This window comes from Geotrypetes seraphini, chromosome 1 (genome assembly GCF_902459505.1).
Source record: "Geotrypetes seraphini chromosome 1, aGeoSer1.1, whole genome shotgun sequence".
NCBI classification, from domain to species: domain Eukaryota; kingdom Metazoa; phylum Chordata; class Amphibia; order Gymnophiona; family Dermophiidae; genus Geotrypetes; species Geotrypetes seraphini.
The window spans coordinates 328,344,953-328,363,341 of record NC_047084.1 but is presented as its reverse complement, the minus strand read 5'-3'; the positions used below and the strand labels follow the sequence as shown (position 1 = coordinate 328,363,341).

The following is an 18,389-nucleotide window of genomic DNA, read 5'->3' as shown; positions in this document are numbered from 1 at the left end:
GCCTTGTTTGCAGCTCTGCCACTCGCTGCCATTGAGGGAAGCAACGCAATTAAAAACAGGTACAGGGGGGTTGTGGTATTCGCTCCATAAGATGCACCCTTATTTCCACCCATTTTTTTGGGGGGGTAAAGTGCGTCATATGGAGTGAAAAACACAATACTTACAAATCCAAAATGTGGCCCTGCAAAGGGGTTGAGTTTGATACCACTGATCTAGAGTGTACAAGGTGCTCCTCCTCATGCCCCTCAATCCTGAAGTGTGTATGCAGTCGTGCTAAAAGGTGGCAAGCAATGCTGTGAAAATGCAACCCCTACTCTTGCCAATGCAATTTTGGAACTAACTGTTTGAAAGTGTTCACATCTTTTATCCTCTTTTATTTTTGTGCTCTCTGGATGATTCTTAATGTTGGCAGATAAAGCTGTTAATTGTTGCAGTATGTGTCTGTCCTCTAGCAACATAAAACTCCATTATTATGACATTATTATTGGCAAATCATTGATCTGTTTTTATTCTGACAGTGCTGAAATGTTTTTTTTAATTGAAGATCAAGTTGACAGCAATGTGTTGCATTAGCATTTCTAAGAGCCACATCAAAACTCATGGCAAATGAAACAGTCCAGCATGAATAGCATTTCATTTCACATTATCTGTGCCTGATGCCCTCCTTGCATAGTGACCTGCTTTGTGCTCTTCTTTAGGTACAAAAGGCAGAAATCCAGATCCCGCTACAGTATTGGGCTAGTGCAAGATGACATCTGTATTCCTCCTGGGGAATCCCTGAAGGACTTGATGGAGCAGTCACAGAGCTCAGGAAGTGGTTCAGGGCTCCCTCTACTGGTATGACAGGAGTCCTGCTACAGCAAAGGCTTAGCAGCCAAATATACAGTGGCAGAATCAGTACTGCTGTTTATTAAAGCTACAAGGGCAATGTGGAGTAGAAAATAATAAAGTGCCAGGGTTGTCATCTTTGCAGTAATAATTTGGAGATCCTTAGCCTACCTTTCAAAATGGATTTCAAGGCAGCTTACGGCATTGTTAGAATTTTGTTAGAATAATTAATGGTAGGATTTAGCAGATTAATGACTCCATCTTTCAGCTCTTAAATCGTAGATGCACTGGGCAAAGGTATATGGAATTTCACTGTAATTGCTGTAAAATAATGACTCTGCAGTGTAAAATAATGAAGCTCTCTTTTTATAGTGGGCTATATATTATAGCCAGGAAGAGCATGATCATCCCTTATTTAATAGGTAGGCAGAATAATTTGTCAACAGTTTAGGTTAATGGCTACACTATACAATTATAGCAAAATGACCAAAGTCCCTAAACAATTAAGTGAATATATGCTTTAGTTGGAAAGTTTATCTGTACAGAAAGCCCCACATGTAGTTTTAACATTCTGACATCTTTCACAGCCATTACACTGACTGCATACTTACTAATTGAAATGGCATTGGCTGACTTAAATGATCAGCAGTTCACTGTTCCTCTTTATTGTAAAGCATGCTTGAAGAATGGCAGGATCTGTGGAAATATTTGTTGCAATCTGCTGCAAATGGTGTTATGAGGCATTTTTACAGGTCTGTGAACTACAGAACACATATATATTTTTAATTTTGATTTTCATAAAATAATTATATGCTAGCGATAGTCAACGATGAGCTCCATTATCACCCATTGGGCATTTTGTTACTATATCGTCCGCCAATCTCTTGGAATAAATCCTCTGAACTCGTTTTTGAGACCATAACAAGCACTTTCCTAAAATTTCAAACATTACTGGTTAGTGGTGATATTAATCTCCACCTAGATGACAACACCAGCAAGGATGTGATTGAATTCAACAACTTTCTCACCTCTCTGGGCTTTCCCTCTCCTGAGTCCTCTCCAACCCATGAAAAGGGGCATACTCTAGACATCATCAGTTTCCTCGACCTTACTGATTACAAAACTTTAGCCGAAGGTGTTTATTGGGAACATGTCCCTTGGTCCAATCACTTTTTAGGCACTTTCTGTCTCCCCATTTTCATGTCTCACCTTGGGGTTCAACCCTGTGCCTCAAAATCTATTATCTTCCACAAATAAATTGTGAGTGAACAGTTCTGGACCCAACTTCTTAATCAGTTTTCCTTCTGTCCTAAGCCTGATGCCCCAGAAACCTACTGGCACAACTGGGTTAACTTCTCTGAGACTATCTACAGCTCTCTTGCTCCTCTATCTGCTAAAACTGTCTCCTACTTCCGTAAGGCCCCCTGGTATCTTCCGTACCACAGAGAACTGAAGCAGAAATGCCGAGTACTGGAGCGTAAATGGAAAACAAATCTAAATCCCCTGAGGATACAGTCTTGAAGGGACAGTATCAAGTTCTATAATACAATACTAAAAAAAGCAAGGAAGAATTTCTACGGTGATAAAATCACCAGATCCAATAACAAGAACAGTACACTGTATAACATCTAGCACTCCTTAACCTCTAAAAACGACTCCTCTATACTCCCCTCCTCTCCAGCAGTTGACGACCTAGCAAAATTCTTCTACTATAAGAAACTCTCTTCCATCAGCAGTCACTTACAATTCTCTAGTGCCCAGCGGCACTAACCCTATCCCAGTAGACAGATCCTGGACAGTCTTTGAGCATGTATCTGAAGCCCAGGTTTATAAACTGTGCCACAAATTAAGATCCTGCAAATGCGCCCTGGACCCGTTTCCTTCTTACCTATACGCGCAGGCTATCTCATCCCTCACCAGACTCATAAACGCTGCTTTACTATCAGGCCTTTTTTTCTGCAGAAATGGGTCACATTGCCCTGACCCCATTACTGAAAAAAGCCAACCTAGACCCATTCTCACCATCTAGCTATAGTCCTATAGCAAATATTCCTCTCCTGACCAAAATGCTAGAGGCTATCATATCTACTCAGCTCTCATCTTATTTAGAGAGATTCTCCATTCTATTACCTTGCCAATATGGCTTCAGACCCAATTTCAGCACTGGCCTCATTAATTTCAAAGGCTCAACAACTACAATCTTGTAACAAGTTTGCTGTCCTGTTACAATTCGATCTATCTGCGGCCTTTGATGTTATCCACCATGATATTCTAATTTACCAACTTTCTGAGATAGGCATTGATTTCACAGTCTTAGACTGGTTCTCAAAATTCTTACGATCCCGTTCTTACACTGTTAACATGAATGGCACCATGTCTTCTTCTTGGAAACCGTTATGTGGAATCCCGCAGGGTTCACCTCTGTCCCCTATTCTTTTCAACATCTATAAGTTTTCTTTGAAACTCTTCCATCTATCTCTCGTTGAAACATTATATACATATGCAGATGACATCCTTGTCCTTGAGATAGATTCGAACCTTACTAACTTCACGGAGAATATAATAGCATGCATAACGAAACTCCAATCCTGGACTCTCATTGTACAAATGAAACTTAATGAGTCCAAATCAAAACTACTTTGGCTTGGCCCAAAATTAGATAAGTTACCCACGCTCATTTCCTTACCTTCTGGTCCCACGCTGCAGTTTGAATTCTCAAGCAAAGTTTTGGGCATCATTATTGACTACACTTTCCTTCAATGACCATCTCAACTCTCTGGTAAAAAAATGTTTTTTTAGTCTTCACATGTTGAGAAAAGAGATCCTGTTTCCACCAACATTTTGCTGTCCTTGTACAATCAATCATTCTTTCCAGACTGGACCATCTAGCTAAGTCTAACCAAGAAAAGTCTTCAAAGACTTCAGCGGATCCAGAACACTGCGGCTAGTTTGATCTTCGCAGAAAGTACAGCCCCATTATTTCCTAGGGCAGGGGTCTGCAACCTTTAAGACATAAAGAGCCACTTGGACCCGTTTTCGAAAAGAAAAAAAAACTTGGAGCCGCAAAACCATTATAAAACAAATCTAACACTGCATATATTGTTTCTTATCTTAATGCTATATACAGGATCACTAAATTGAAAATAAAATCATTTTTCCTACCTTTGCTATTTGGTGATTTCATGAGTCTCTGGTTGCACTTTCTTCTTCTGACTGTGCATCCAATCTTTCTTCCTTTCTTTCAGCCTACTGTATGTTTCCTCTCCTCCAGACTTCATTCTCTCCCCCAACTTTTTCTTTCTGTCTCCCTGTTCCCCCTTCTTTCTGTCTCCGTGCCATCCCCCAAGCCACTCGGTTTGCTGCCACCGCAATCGGGGAACAGCCCCCAAGCCACCGCCGTCCCAAGCTTTCCCTGCAGAAGTGTTGCGCTGACCAGCATTCCGCTCCCTGACGTCAATTCTGACGTAGAAGAGGAAGTTCCGGGCCAACAAGGCATTTCTCCTCATTCCATCCAGCCTGAGCCCCATCTCTCCTTGATCCAGCATTTCCCTTCTGTGTCTGTCAGAATTACCATTCCACCTATTTTCCAGCATCACCCTTCTTTGTGTCCATCTCACCTATATCCCTATCTCACCATTTTTTCAGAATCTTTATTTGTCTCTGTCCTTGTCTTTACCCCATGTTCACCATTTGCCCTTTCAATGTCTTTATCTCCCCCCCACACACACACTTTTTCAGTATTACTTCTATGTCTCTATTTCACCTCCTCTTCATGTCCCCTCTGTATCTCTATCCTTATTCAGTAGGTCCTGCTTACCCTTTCTCTTCTTTGTGTCACTATCTCCATTTTCAGCTTTCCCCCCCTTTTCCTTTGTTACTGCACCCTGTAGCTAGAATCTTTCCACCCTCCCTCCACTCCGGCCCAGCCCAGTATGAAATATTTCCTTTTGTTTCCCTCCCCTCTCTCTTTCTCTCTCTCTTCTCCTCCCTCACCCACGAGTCCTGCATCTGGCCCTCTCCCTTCTACCTGCACCTGGCAACACCCCCCTGCTCCGCGGCTCTCTTCAGCAACTCGTCAGCAGCAGTGATCAAGACAAGCTGCCGACATCGAGGCCTTCCCTCTACGAGTCCCGCCTTTGTGGAAAAAGGAAGTTGAAACAAGCGGGACTCGCAGAGGGTAGGCCCCGACGTCAGAAGCTTGTGTCGATCGCTGCTACTGAGTTGCCGAAGAGAGCCGCGGAGCAGGGGATGTGGCCGGAAGCAGGTAGAAGGGAGAGGGAGATAGGAAGGCTGTAGATCTCTGGAGCATGACACCGACCCCGGCCAGGATGATTTCTTTTTCAGGCGTGCACCTTACAAGTCCAGCGTCGCGGCGGGAAATAGCCATGCTGAGCAGTGAGCTCAGCACTACACAGATGAAAGCCTTGCTTGCTGATTGGTCCGGCGGCACGGCGGGGCGGGGCCGCCGGACCAATCAGCAAGCAAGGCTTTCATCTGTGTATGTGCTGAGCTCACTGCTCAGCATGGCTATTTCCCGCCGCGACGCCGGACTTGTAAGCTGCATGCCTGCGTGACACACTACCGGAGCCGCAGCAAAGGTGGAAAAGAGCCGCATGCGGCTCTGGAGCCGCGGGTTGCCGACCCCCGTCCTAGGGGAACATCAGGGTGGGTTTGAAAATGAAGGAATGCCATATGCTGGTTAGGTTTAGTGGGAATACTCTTCTTCCACTGTTTCCTATGCCCCTGCTAAAACTTGAAAATCAATACCTGCCTCAAACCAAATGTTCTGAGCATGAAAATGCTACCTTGTAACACCTGTCAGATCCACTTCTTACTTTGATAGCAAAAATCAAGGGTCCTGTGTGGCTCAATCCTTCTGATTCTCTCTTGTGACCTTCAAGCCATGCTTCTTTCCTCCACCTTCCTGGCTGAAAAATCCAAAGGCCGCCACATTTCCTGTTATCCAGTGTTATGAACACATCCTTTCTAGTAGCCTTTTCTGGCACAAGAAGCAAAGGCCCTGTTTAAGAAGCATTCAGTATATAGTAATCTAGTAACATACTGTGTGATGGCAGAGGAAGACTAATATGATTTATCTAGTCTACCCAATAGGGTTACCTGCCACGAATTTGATATAGCTAGCAATTTGTACAATACAGTATGTAGTTACTTCTACGGTTTCATAGATCATACCATCCATGTTAATTTTAGTTCATTCTTCCTTTGTTTATAAGGGGTCTATATTCTTAGATGAATGAAAGTCTAATCTTCAGTGAGAGTTATTTACTTTAATTTACACTATGTGATGTTACGCCTTGCCAAATAAGCCCAAAGCAAAGTTACAATTAAAAACAAAAATAATTAGAATACAAGAAGTTGTTTCCACTTTTAATCATGCCTAGCAGCTGCCTTATGTATTAATAGGATAAAAACAATCCAAAAGGCTCCTAAACCCATTGTCACTGACCTGATGACACTGGGATGCGTAATACATTCAGTACAGTCAGGAACCAATAACTCTTATCCAGGTTCACCATCTTACCTGACTCAGGTACAGCCAGATACTAGAAAGCTAGACAAAGCAGTTGGTGCTTGATCTGCGCTAATGTTTTATAAAGATTCGTATGCACCTACAGTATGTGCCCTTTTAAAATAGGGTTAAAATTAGGCAATTTCTTGCCTAAGATTTTCTATTATATAATTACCCTTCACAGATGCTGTGATTAATTGTTGTGATGTGACTATACTAACAGGTGGTTTCTGGGGGGTTTGACAGGTCCAGCGAACCATAGCTAAACAGATTCAGATGGTGAAACAGATTGGGAAAGGCCGCTATGGAGAGGTTTGGATGGGGAAGTGGCGTGAAGAGAAAGTGGCAGTGAAAGTCTTCTTTACTACAGAAGAGGCCAGCTGGTTTAGAGAGACAGAAATCTATCAGACTGCACTGATGAGACACGAGAACATCTTGGGTAAGTGAACCTCCATGCAATTGTATCTCCAGGGCATATTCCAAAGTCCTCGAATACTTAGAACTGACTTAAAGCTCAGTCTTTGTTGTCTCAATTTACCGTATTTTTTGTTCTATAAGACGCACCCCCCTGTAGAGGAGGAAAACCCAAGGAGGGGTGTCTGATGCATCTGGTGCTGGGAAGCCCAAAGCAGCCCACCCGTAGCCTGAGGCAGCCCGCCCACTCCCAGCCGAAGGAGCTCGCCTGTAGCAAAAAAGCCCGAAGCCACCCGCAGCCAAAGGAGCCCATCCACAGCCCCCGGTACCTTTTTAAAGTTGCAGTGGTCCAGCGCGCTCTCCTGCTGGATGGATGGCTTTGGTAGCAGAGCAGCACTTCTGCCTGGTCCCGTGCCGCTGAGTGATTGGCTGAGGTCAGTTCTTATCGAACTTATTGAGAACTGACCTCAGCCAATCACTGAGCGGCTTGGGACCAGGCAGGAAGCGCAAAGGTCATGCTCCTTTGGCGCGCCCCGTGCTACCAAAGCCAGCCGTCCAGCAGGAGAGCGTTCTGGACCACCGCAACTTTAAAAAGGTACTGGGGGGAAGGGAGGTGTATTTGCTCCATAAGACGCATCCACTTTTCCACCCCATTTTTTTTTACCTTTTCTGTTATTCCTGGTGGTCCAGCGGTGTATGGAGAGGAGCGAACTTTCTGCGCTCCTGCCCTGTGCACTTCCTTATGGGCTCGTGGCACACAGGCACAAAGGAGTGAGCTTATCGAGATCCTGCCTGGCCCTGCGCTGCTTGCAGAATGGCTGCCACCAGGTCCTGCGAGAACTGGCGGTAGCCATTCAGTGAGCGGCGCAGGGCCAGGCGGGAGCTCAAGAAGCTTGCTTCTGCGTGCCTGTGAGCCCCGAGCCAGGAGTGCGGAAAGTTTGCTCCTGCCCATACACCACTGGACAACCAGGGATAACAGAAAAGGTAACAGGGGTGGGGGGTAAAAAAATAATTAGCATCGGCCGGGACGGGAGACGGGAAGGATCCCTCCTGTCCCGGCCTATCAGAGGCCTGCATCAAGTCCAGGAGGGGGTTGAGTGATAACCCGAATATAGGACAAGACCCCCATTTTTGGGCCTTTTTTTTGGGGGGCCCAAAAATCTTGTCCTATATTCGAGTATATACAGTAATAGCTTGTGTTTATTTATATGTTTGTGTTGCCTTTCAAATGCTTTGCTTCTAGAGCATGTTGTTTTGGTAAAATGTATGAAAATTGCAAAGGGAACTGTATTTTAAGTTGTAAACTAGCAGAGTTGCCAAAGGTGGACAATTCCCAGAGATTGAGATTTATTACCTCAGAGACTGAAGGCCCAAGAGTGAGATTTTTCAGACATTGCATCCAGAGTTTAAATCTAGAAAGATATACGTGTAGCGTTATAAAGTTGTTTTGCAAATGAAAAAAGCAGCTTAAAATTTATTTTTCTTTGGATTCTTAAAGGATATCATCAGTGGAAGCAGTATAGGTAAATTGTCTAAGATGAAAATTGCTCTTCATTTAGTGGCTAAAAGTAGTTGCTTAGGTCTCTAAGCACATGTAGGTGCAAGGCTGAAATACACAAAGAGGCAGGAATGTGCTCTCAGATTTGTTTTCTACTGGTTGGAAACAAGAAGCAAGAAAAGAAAACTGTGGGGTTGATGTCCGTGGTGCCGGATTTATTATATCACACAATAATGTAGCTCTCCATGCAATCAACAGTGTCCACATAGCTTGAAAAGTGTGGACCCAACATGGACCATGTTTCAACTCAACCGTCTTCCTCAGGGGTCCTAAGGATGATTGTTAAACTAAGACAAAATGTGGATGTGGACAGATGTAGGAGATAAATGTTTCTGTGAAATTTTGTGAAGGAATGGTGCATGTAAAACCTACATAAGACCAGCAACATCTGAACAAATATACTGTTGATTGCAGAGAGCAACATTGTTGTGTGATGCAATATTTTATTTATTTATTTTTGCATTTATTTACCACTTATAGCCTAAGTGGTTTACATTCAGATACTCAAGCATTTTTTCCTATCTCTCCCGGTGGGCTCACACTCTTGTCTAAAATACCTGGGGCAATGGGGGAATAAGTGACTTGCCCAGGGTCATGAGAATCAGCGTGGGATTTGAGCCCACAACCTCAGGATCCAGCATCACGAACATCAAATCCGAAGTTTTCTTTTCTTGCTTCTTGTTTGCACCATTTCACTGCAGACCAGTTGGATTGTTTTTTTGTTTGCTGACCTCTACTGGCTGGGCCATTTTGTTCTTTTATACTTGTCTCTTATGCAATCAGGATCATGGACTGATAGTGGGCTCTAGTCAATTAGACTGATCCTCTCCAAATCCTCAGTCTTCCCCCCTTACCTGCAGCCTCACACTTCGTTTTCAAGGTGGCTAAAGTTGATCTCAGAAAACAAGAAACGGGGCCCTGCAGTTGGGGAAGACTCTATCCTTGAACATATGTAAGCCCTCAAAGTCCTTCACATTCCATCAGTCATTTGAGACACCGTGAAGACTGTCTACTGGACTAGATGGACCATAGGTCTGACCCAGTAAGGCTATTCTCATGATCTTAATTAGTGAGCAGGCACTATGGACCACTGGTCTGACCCAGCAGCGGCAATTCTTATGTTCTTACATCCAAAATTGAAAAAGGCCAGGGCAATGAGTGAGTAAGCTATATCTCTTCCTGAGGGAGGAACAGTAAAAGTTCCTGAGAGTTTCTACAGTAAATGCATTGGTTACAGTAGTTGTCAAACAATCTTAGTTGGAAGAGAGCAGCCTTGAGGGATTGAGACGATAGGAAGCTAAGATCCTTCAATAGTCATTCAAGAGCTCTTCAGCCTGTTATTACAGACAGCAATGTGTAAATGCCCTCCTCCATTGGACTCAAGAGTTCCAAATAGAGGCACTCCTGGAAAAAGCTATAATGGAGTCAGAAACATCGTGCATAGCTGATACACTGTATGAGCTAATTTATATGTGTGTGGAGCTGATGGCTATAACAGTTGCAGTTCATAGATGCCACCCTGCCATCAACACTGCCTCTAAGGCTCACTTTGACAGGCTGCCATTTAAGGGTCATTTGCTTTTTAGTGAACAGCTAGAAAAGTTTGTCAAGGATCTAGGCAGAACATCTCGTATCTTCTCAAGGATGGAACTCAGGAATTTTCAAAGAAATGACTGGAAAGAGATTTAAAGAGCTCCATAATCAGGCTCGAGGAATGGGCATCAACATAACAGATGAAGTTCAACGTGGATAAGTGTAAAGTGATGCATGTAGGTAACAAAAATCTCATGCACGAATACAGGATGTCCGGAGAGACCTCCCAGGAAAGAGACTTGGGAGTTCTGATCGACAAGTCGATGAAGCCGTCCTCGCAATGTGCGGCGGTGGCGAAAAGGGCAAACAGAATGCTAGGAATGATAAAGAAGGGGATCACGAGCAGATCAGAGAGGGTTATCATGCCGCTGTACCGGGCCATGGTGTGCCCTCACCTGGAGTACTGCATCCAGCACTGGTCACCGTACATGAAGAAGGACATGGTACTACTTGAAAGGGTCCAGAGAAGAGCGACTAAGATGGTTAAGGGACTGGAGGAGTTGCCGTACAGTGAAAGATTAGAGAAACTGGGCCTCTTTTCCCTCAAACAGTGGAGATTGAGAGGGGACATGATCGAAACATTCAAGATAATGAAGGGAATAGACTTAGTAGATAAGGGCAGGTTGTTCACCCTCTCCAAGGTAGGGAGAACGAGAGGGTACCCTCTAAAATTGAAAGGAGATAGATTCCGTATGAACATAAGGAAGTTCTTCTTCACCCAGACAGTGGTGGAAAACTGGAACGCTCTGCTGTAGTCTGTCATAGGGGAAAACACCCTCCAGAGATTCAAGACAAAGTTAGACAAGTTCCTGCTGAACCAGAACGTATGCAGGTAGGGCTAGTCTCAGTTAGTACGCAGGTAGGGGTAGTTTCAGTTAGGGCGCTGGTCTTTGACCAGAGGGCTGCCGCGTGAGTGGACTGCTGGGCACGATGGACCTCGGGTCTGACCCAGCAGCGGCAATTCTTATGTTCTTATAGGTGGAGGGGGTACTCTGTGGAACAGAGATCCAACCCTGCAGGCAGGCATTAGGAAAACTACTCAGTAGGGAACAGCAGGATCCTAGGTAAGGACAAAGGCCTAGATGCACTAAAAATGGTCACTCTAGCCGAGTGAGTTGCTGTGGGCTGATTCATTGTCTAATTTTAAAATAGCAATCAATGTACGACCGACTGCATGCAAATTAGTTTTGCGGAGGACAGTCATAATCCTACCCCACCAGTCTCTGGAAAAGCAACTTTCACACCTGCGCACCTCCTGCTACTCAGCTGTTTGGAGCAGGAAGACTTTTTTTTGCTTATTTTTTAATGGGCACAGATGTTGTGCATGTCTGGTTTTTAGGTCATTAGCCATTGCTAAATTTAGTGCATGGCTTAGCAATGTTAGGCCATCGATCGGAATGCTCATTTTAATATTAATGACCTCTTTTTAATACTAATGAGGTTGTTTGCATGGGGAGTCGGAGAATGTAAATGTGAGAAACCCACGGAAAAGCATGCAGTGAGCCATTGTGTACATTGGGTCGACAAATTAGGTTGTCGCTAAACCAGTTAGCAACGATTGTTAGAGAATTGGAGCGTTTAGTGCATCCGGGCCAAAGACACCCCAGTGATTGCATTTCTACCAGCTATGGATCTATGTCATGTGTAAGCGGGTGCTTGGTATAATCAAGCATGGTTATGTGATGGAATTGGATGCATTCATTTTAGAGACCTTTTTTGGTTCCCCTTATCCCACCAGATAGAGGGACAGCAGTTCAAGTCACACTTGAGTAGCTGATGTAGTTGCTAACGATATGCCCTGTGTTCCTTTCCAAAAGAGGCAAATGTTGGTAACCCCATTTTAATTTGTAATGGCCAAGGAGGTAAATGCTTTCTTGCAAGTACCCCACTTTTGGATGAAGAACTTGCAGTCAATGATAGCACCTATAAAGGCCATGGAATGTCTGGCTTCCCTGGACCGGACAGAAGCATACCTATGTATCTTATCGAGCAAAATTTTAAGAAATTCCTTAAATGTGTGGTCTTGTCCCTTCATTTCCAGTTCCAAGTTGTGCCCTATGGTTTGACTTCTACACCAGGGACTGGAGGAGTTGCCCTATGGTCTTTTACCACCTGCATTTCTTTGAAAGGAGGGGATGCTGATCTCCACTACATGCATGACTGACAAATAAGGACAGCCTGGTTAAACTCTGCTAAGCAGGCCATACCCAGATATTCAGCAGCACTTAGCCAGTTAGTGCCAGGTAATATACTTTTCGATTGCCAAAGCACTAACTGGCAATATTCAGTCTTCTAACTAGTTAAGTGAGTGAATAAAGTTAGGAGAGCTAAAATGTGCTCAGTTAACTTCCAAGTTTCCACATAACCCAGATATTCAATGCTAGAGGCAGGATATACCCTGGCATTGAATATCTGCAGTTAACTCGGTCCGTGGCTATGAGAGACTTACAAGCCGCTTACAGCTGTAGGCTGAATATTGACACCCCCCCGACCCGACCCCCCACTGTTTTTGGCTATGAACATGAATTGACTTAGTGTTACAATGAGAGCAGAATCAACTATGAGAGATTCAAACATTCACAAAGAGGTTAAGTCTGGTGGAGGTTTATGCATTGGTCAGGGCAGGATAACTAGACAAACAATTGCATTGCCTGCCATCATAATTTAATCTTAAAACGCCAAGAAATGGGGTTCCCACATGGTTCCTAGTACAAAGGAGAAAAGCAGCAGGTAAGAAGCAATGCTGACAAACTCCTCCTGGCATCTAGAGGATAGTGCATGGAGGGTGCATACAGATCTCTGTGAGTACTAGTACTTCTGTTTCCCCTCTTATCCTTTCCAACCCCCCTCCCCCCTCAAAACAAAAAAAGAAAAACTATTCCTTCTGCCAGCAGCCAGCTTATTAGAGCATAGGGTTACCGGACGTCCAGGAGAACCTGGTCCTGTTTTCTTTTTAGAGGACTATCTGGGTGTCCAGTTTATTTAAAAGGGGGATATCTGTCTGGATTTTGCTGGCTCTCCCGACTTCCCTACCTACCTCCTCCCCAGCTACTGCATTGAATCTTTGAGCAGGCCAGTAGTGGCAATGAGGGAAGCCTGCTGTCACCAGCCAGCCCCAGAAGCCACTTCTCTGCATTGACTTCCTATTCCTGCATAGGTGGGACTTGCAGAGAAGTGACTTCCAGGGCAGGCCACTGGCAGGAAGATTCCTTGGTTGCCGCAGCCATCCTACCCGAAAATTCAATGTAGTGGTCGTGGAGGAGGTAGGGTGGAGTCAGGGGCTGGAGAGAGAGGTCTGTGGATCTCACTGGGCACTGGGGGGGGGGGTTGATTTGGTGCAAGCTCTGGTGTTGGAGTACAGTTTGGTGAAGAGAGAGAGAGAGTGGCAGATGCTGGAATGAGGAGGGGAGAGTTGCAGTACCATGGGGAGGGGCAGGGGAGAGAAGAAAGAGATATTGGTCCTGGGGTGAGGTACAGGAGAAAGGTAAAGAAGGAAGAGAAGCTGGGCAGGGTGGAATATGGAAACAGGGCTATTAGAATGGCCTTGGAGGCAAGGGAAGGCATGATAGATAGGGATGGAGCTGGGACTGAAAGGGTGATGAGATGCAGTAAAGAACAGATAAGGGCCAAAAGGATAAAGAGGATGGGAAGGGGGGACTAATGAAATGGGTGAAAGGTGGGGAGGTGGGACAGGGGTGGAACTGTGACTGATGGGAGGCAGGGGCAGGGCATTGGGGGGGGGTGTCATATGTCTTCTGTTTTTTGTCTTCACAAATAATGATAACCTTATTAGGGCAAACCCCTGCCTTGGGAGCCTCTAAACTAGCACATCTAAGGTGGCCCCCCTACACATTTGGGCCCCAGATACATGCATAGTTTGCTGTGCCTCAATCCTGCTTAAAAAACTTTTAGCATTTTAACAGGCTGGAAAAGTTTAAACAAATACACTGTTAATATGGTCATGATCCTCGTTAACTCTAAATGCTGACTGCTATTTTTTTATTACTGTTTACAGGGTTTATTGCTGCAGATATTAAAGGTACAGGATCTTGGACCCAACTGTACCTAGTCACAGATTACCATGAGAATGGTTCACTGTATGACTACTTGAAATCCACAACATTGGATACCCACGCCATGCTGAAACTGGTCTACTCCTCAGTCAGCGGTCTCTGTCATCTGCACACGGAGATCTTTGGTACCAAGGGCAAACCAGCCATTGCCCACCGTGACCTGAAAAGCAAAAACATCTTGGTAAAGAAGAACAGCACCTGCTGTATAGCAGACCTGGGCTTAGCAGTGAAATTTATTAGGTCAGTGCACATTATCTTTTAAGTATCTGTTACCCCTGGCCTAGGCCAGGGGTGTCAAAGTCCCTCCTTGAGGGCCGCAATCCAGTTGGGTTTTCAGGATTTCCCCAATGAATAGGCATGAGATCTATTTGCATGCACAGCTTTCATTGTATGCTAATGGATTTCATGCATATTCATTCGGGAAATCCTGAAAACCCGACTGGATTGCGGCCCTCAAGGAGGGACTTTGACACCCCTGGCCTAGACTCTGTCTTATCAGCACAGCCAACACAAAAACGAGTTTCACTCAGCTGATATATAATTTTGAACAGGACTGTGTGCATCAGTAGCACGGAATAAATAATGACTATCTCTGCTATTCTTTAATACCTGAGGTGAGAAGAATGGGAGGGATTTATAAATTTCAAGAACCCTAGCAGAAGGGAGATATACCTAAAGGTTCAGTAATGAAAGAGGCTTCATTTCCATTCCCTTGCTTTCTGCAACTATTGATTACCGAGTGGGCATGCCCAGCAAAATAAATGTCAAGGTGCAGGAGAGAATATTGTTTCTTTGTGCTCTGCTCTTTCAAGCGTATTTCTAGGATTTTCTTTTCCTTTTCAAAGGAAGGTAGTTGGTTATACAGGGTCCTAATATTGCAGAAACATTTCCTGGTATTTTTTTTGTAAACTGAGATAAATGAAATTATACAGAACCAACAGTACTGTCAAAATTTATTCATTTTGAGATGAAAGTGATGTTTTTATTTTTATCTGCCAGACTGTTGAACTAATGTTAAAAAGCACTTTCTCTGCATTAAACCTCCCTGCAATGTGTTGCTGTGTCAGTACAATGTCACACCCCCCCCCCTCCCCTGTTCTTTTCATGCATTTTATCTAACAGAACACTACATTTAGGTGAGGAAAGGTTAGAGATCACAGATAATGCACATGAAAAAAATAATGTTCCCTTTTCAGTCCCAGTTCTTGTGATGGGAAAAAATATTTCACATGAACTGAATGTTTGATTTTTAGCCACGGCAGTAGGGTTTAGTCTAATGTTAATGAATTCTCCAAAATGTTATCAACATTCCCCCGCTGAGCCTTATCCCTGTTGTAGTTTTGCATTTGAATATTTAAATGTAGCCTCGGGCAAGTAAGCCTTCCAAGGAGGTTTGCTGTACACACAGGAGCTGTTCTTATCCAAAAGGATTTTGTTTATGCATGTACAAAAAAAAAAATGTTAGTTTTTGACCTTCTTCAACAATTGAATTTTCTAATTTTCTTAAAGGCAGACAGATAAAGAGCAGCTGCTCTACCCTGTTTGAATCTCCCAATTAATGCCCCTTTTTCACATCTGCCTATTACTGTTCAGGCTCACCACTTCTACAAATCTGTGATATATGTCCCCTGAGCTTTCAGTCTCAAAGCATTTTCTCATTTCCTTTTGAGCCTCCCTTCCCCTTCATATGATAACCCCTTCCTATTGAGCTTTTCAGTCTTTGAATATGCTACTACTATATATCTTGTCGAAAGGTTTTGGCGGTCTGTTGGATTTGCGTATAACCAATCATTTCTTTCTCTATAATATCTCCAAAATCCAATCCTTCCTTTCTGAGCACACAACCAAACCCTTATCCACACCCTTATCACCTATCACCTAGACCAGGGGTGCCCACACTTTTTTGACTCGTGAGCTACTTTTAAAATGACCAAGTCAAAATGATCTACCAACAATAAAATTTTAAAAAAACACAACGCACACTGTACGCATAGAATTGTTAATTATCATTCCTATTCCGGGGTTTTTTCAAAGAGGTCAAAGCAGATGACTATGCACTGTCACCTCAGTAACAACCATACAAAAATAGATAAAATACCCACCCCCTCCCTTTTTACTAAACCACAATAGCAGTTTTTAGCACAGGGAGCTGCGCTGAATGCCCAGCGCTGCTCTCGTTGCTCATAGGCTCCCTGCGCTAAAAAACACTATTGCGGTTTAGTAAAAGGGGACCATATTGTAAAATATAGACAGCAGATATAAATTCAGACACATTTTGATCACTAAATTTAAAATAAAATCATTTTTCCTACCTTGTCTGGTGATTTCATGAGTCTCTGGTTGCACTTTCTTCTTCTGACTGTGCATCCAATCTTTCTTTCAGCCTGTATGTTTCCTCTCCTCCACACTTCATTCCCTCCCCCAACTTTTTCTTCCTCTCTCCTTGACCTTTCTTTCTTTCTCTCTTCATGCCCCCTTTCTTTTTTTCTGTTTCTCTTCTTTCCTTCTGTCTCCCTGCTTGCCCCCTTTCTTTCTTTCACCCTGCCCTTCCCCAAGCCACTGCCGATGCCATCGGGGAACAGGAGCCAAAACGGCACCAATGGATAACAGGCCCAAAGCCGACGCTGACGCCGCCCCATGCTCTTCCTGCTTCGGGCCGACCAGCATTCCTCTCCCCGACATCAATTCTGCCGTCGGAGAGGAAGTTCCGCCCAGCCAGGCAGCGATTGGCTGACCCGAACTTCCTCTCCTACGGCAGAATTGACGTCGGGGAGAGGAAGACTGATTGGCCCGATAGATCGCCAAGGTAAAGTGAGTCCTGGGTGATCGACTCACTTTGCTTTGGCATGCTACCGGTCGATCGCGATCGACCTATTGGGCACCCCTGACCTAGACTACTGCATTTTGCTTCTCACAGGTCTTCCACGTAGCCATCTCTCCCCCCTTTCAATCCATTCAAAATTCTGCCACACGACTTATATTCTGCCAGAGTTGTTATGCTCACATCACCCCTGTCCTCAAGTCACTTCATTGGCTTCTTATCCATTTCCGCATACAGGTTTCAAGTTTCAAGTTTTATTGTGTTTAATATACCAACCGTCAACATGTACCTGGCCGATTCACAATGCTAAAAAGAAAAAAAAAAAAAAGTAAAATAATAATTGTATATATATGGGGAGGAGTGAACATTAATAGACAAGGACTTACATGAATTTGAGGGTATTAAGGTGATGGCAAGGTCAATAAATACATTATTAAAATGAAAGTTAAAAGAAGGAAAGAGGGTGGGGAGGATATAACATCAAGGATAGGGTCGCTTCATAAAAGCGGTTGAGATAATTTTACTGGTGTTGGGGAAGGAAGTATTTAGAGATTATGATATGCATCTTGAAAAAGAAATGTTTTTAGTTTGGTCTTGAATTTATCGAGAAGATTTTCATGACGAAGTTGAGGTGGCATGGCGTTCCATAACGTTGGAGCAGCTACAGAGAAGTTAATTTTCCTAGTGTAGTAGGTTTTGATCTGCTGATCATAGGGTCCGAGGAGAACAGAGAGGGATAATAAGTTTGTCAAGAAAAGATGGAAGACGTGAGAGTTTGATTTTGAAGACCAGCATTAAGATTTTATAGGTGATACGGTGCGTGATGGGTAACCAGTGGGCTTCTTTCAAACTCCTCTTATTGACTTACAAGTGCATTCACTCTGTAGCTCCTCAATATCTCTCCTCTTTTATCTCTCCTTATACTCCTTCCTGGGAACTCCATTCATCAGGCAAGTCTCTCTTACCTGTACCCTTCTATAAGCTTTGGCTCTTGCTCATATATCTTCTAACCTTTTCTTCCTCTACAATCCCTATATGTCTTCTTCCTCCAGGTATTCTTCAGCTCCATAATTTCTCCCAGCTATCCCTGGGTCCTCTTCCTCCCTCCCCAGCTTTCTGCAGCTCTCACTTCTTTTTATAACTACCTCCAACACTCACTTCCCCTATTACAACTTCCTCCCTCACGCCCAATTCTCATCTCCCTTACCAGATAACATTCAGCTACCAATCCCATTCACCACTATGCTCTTGAGTTTTAACTGTCCTCTCCATGCCCCATATACATTTCCCACTTATTTATCATGTACCGTATTTTCACTCATATACCGCGCACCCGTGTAAAACGCGCACACGGGTATAGCGCGCGGGAAACTGTAATTTATGTAAATAAATTTTTATATACCGCGCACACCCGTATACCGCGCATGCCGCCCCGACTCTCCCGTCGCCGCCCGACTCTCCTTTCGCCCGCCCCGACTCTCCTCTCCCCTTTGAAGTCCTGTCCCCACCCTGAAAGCCTGATGCCCCCCCTGACGTCCGATTCACCCCCCCTCCCGCAGGACCGTTCGCACC

The 18,389-nt window shown here is 44.2% G+C and overlaps 1 protein-coding gene across 7 annotated transcripts in view; it reads left to right on the top strand.

The window, feature by feature from the left end:
* BMPR1B (bone morphogenetic protein receptor type 1B) overlaps nt 1-18,389 on the top strand; it is a 586,865-nt gene that overhangs the window by 529,991 nt on the left and 38,485 nt on the right. For all 7 annotated transcript variants that reach the window (XM_033957895.1, XM_033957911.1, XM_033957903.1 and 4 more), the window contains 3 exons: nt 699-837; nt 6,605-6,797; nt 13,939-14,236. In XM_033957895.1, coding sequence (XP_033813786.1) covers nt 699-837; nt 6,605-6,797; nt 13,939-14,236 — 630 coding nt within the window. The remainder of the gene's footprint in view (nt 1-698; nt 838-6,604; nt 6,798-13,938; nt 14,237-18,389) is intronic.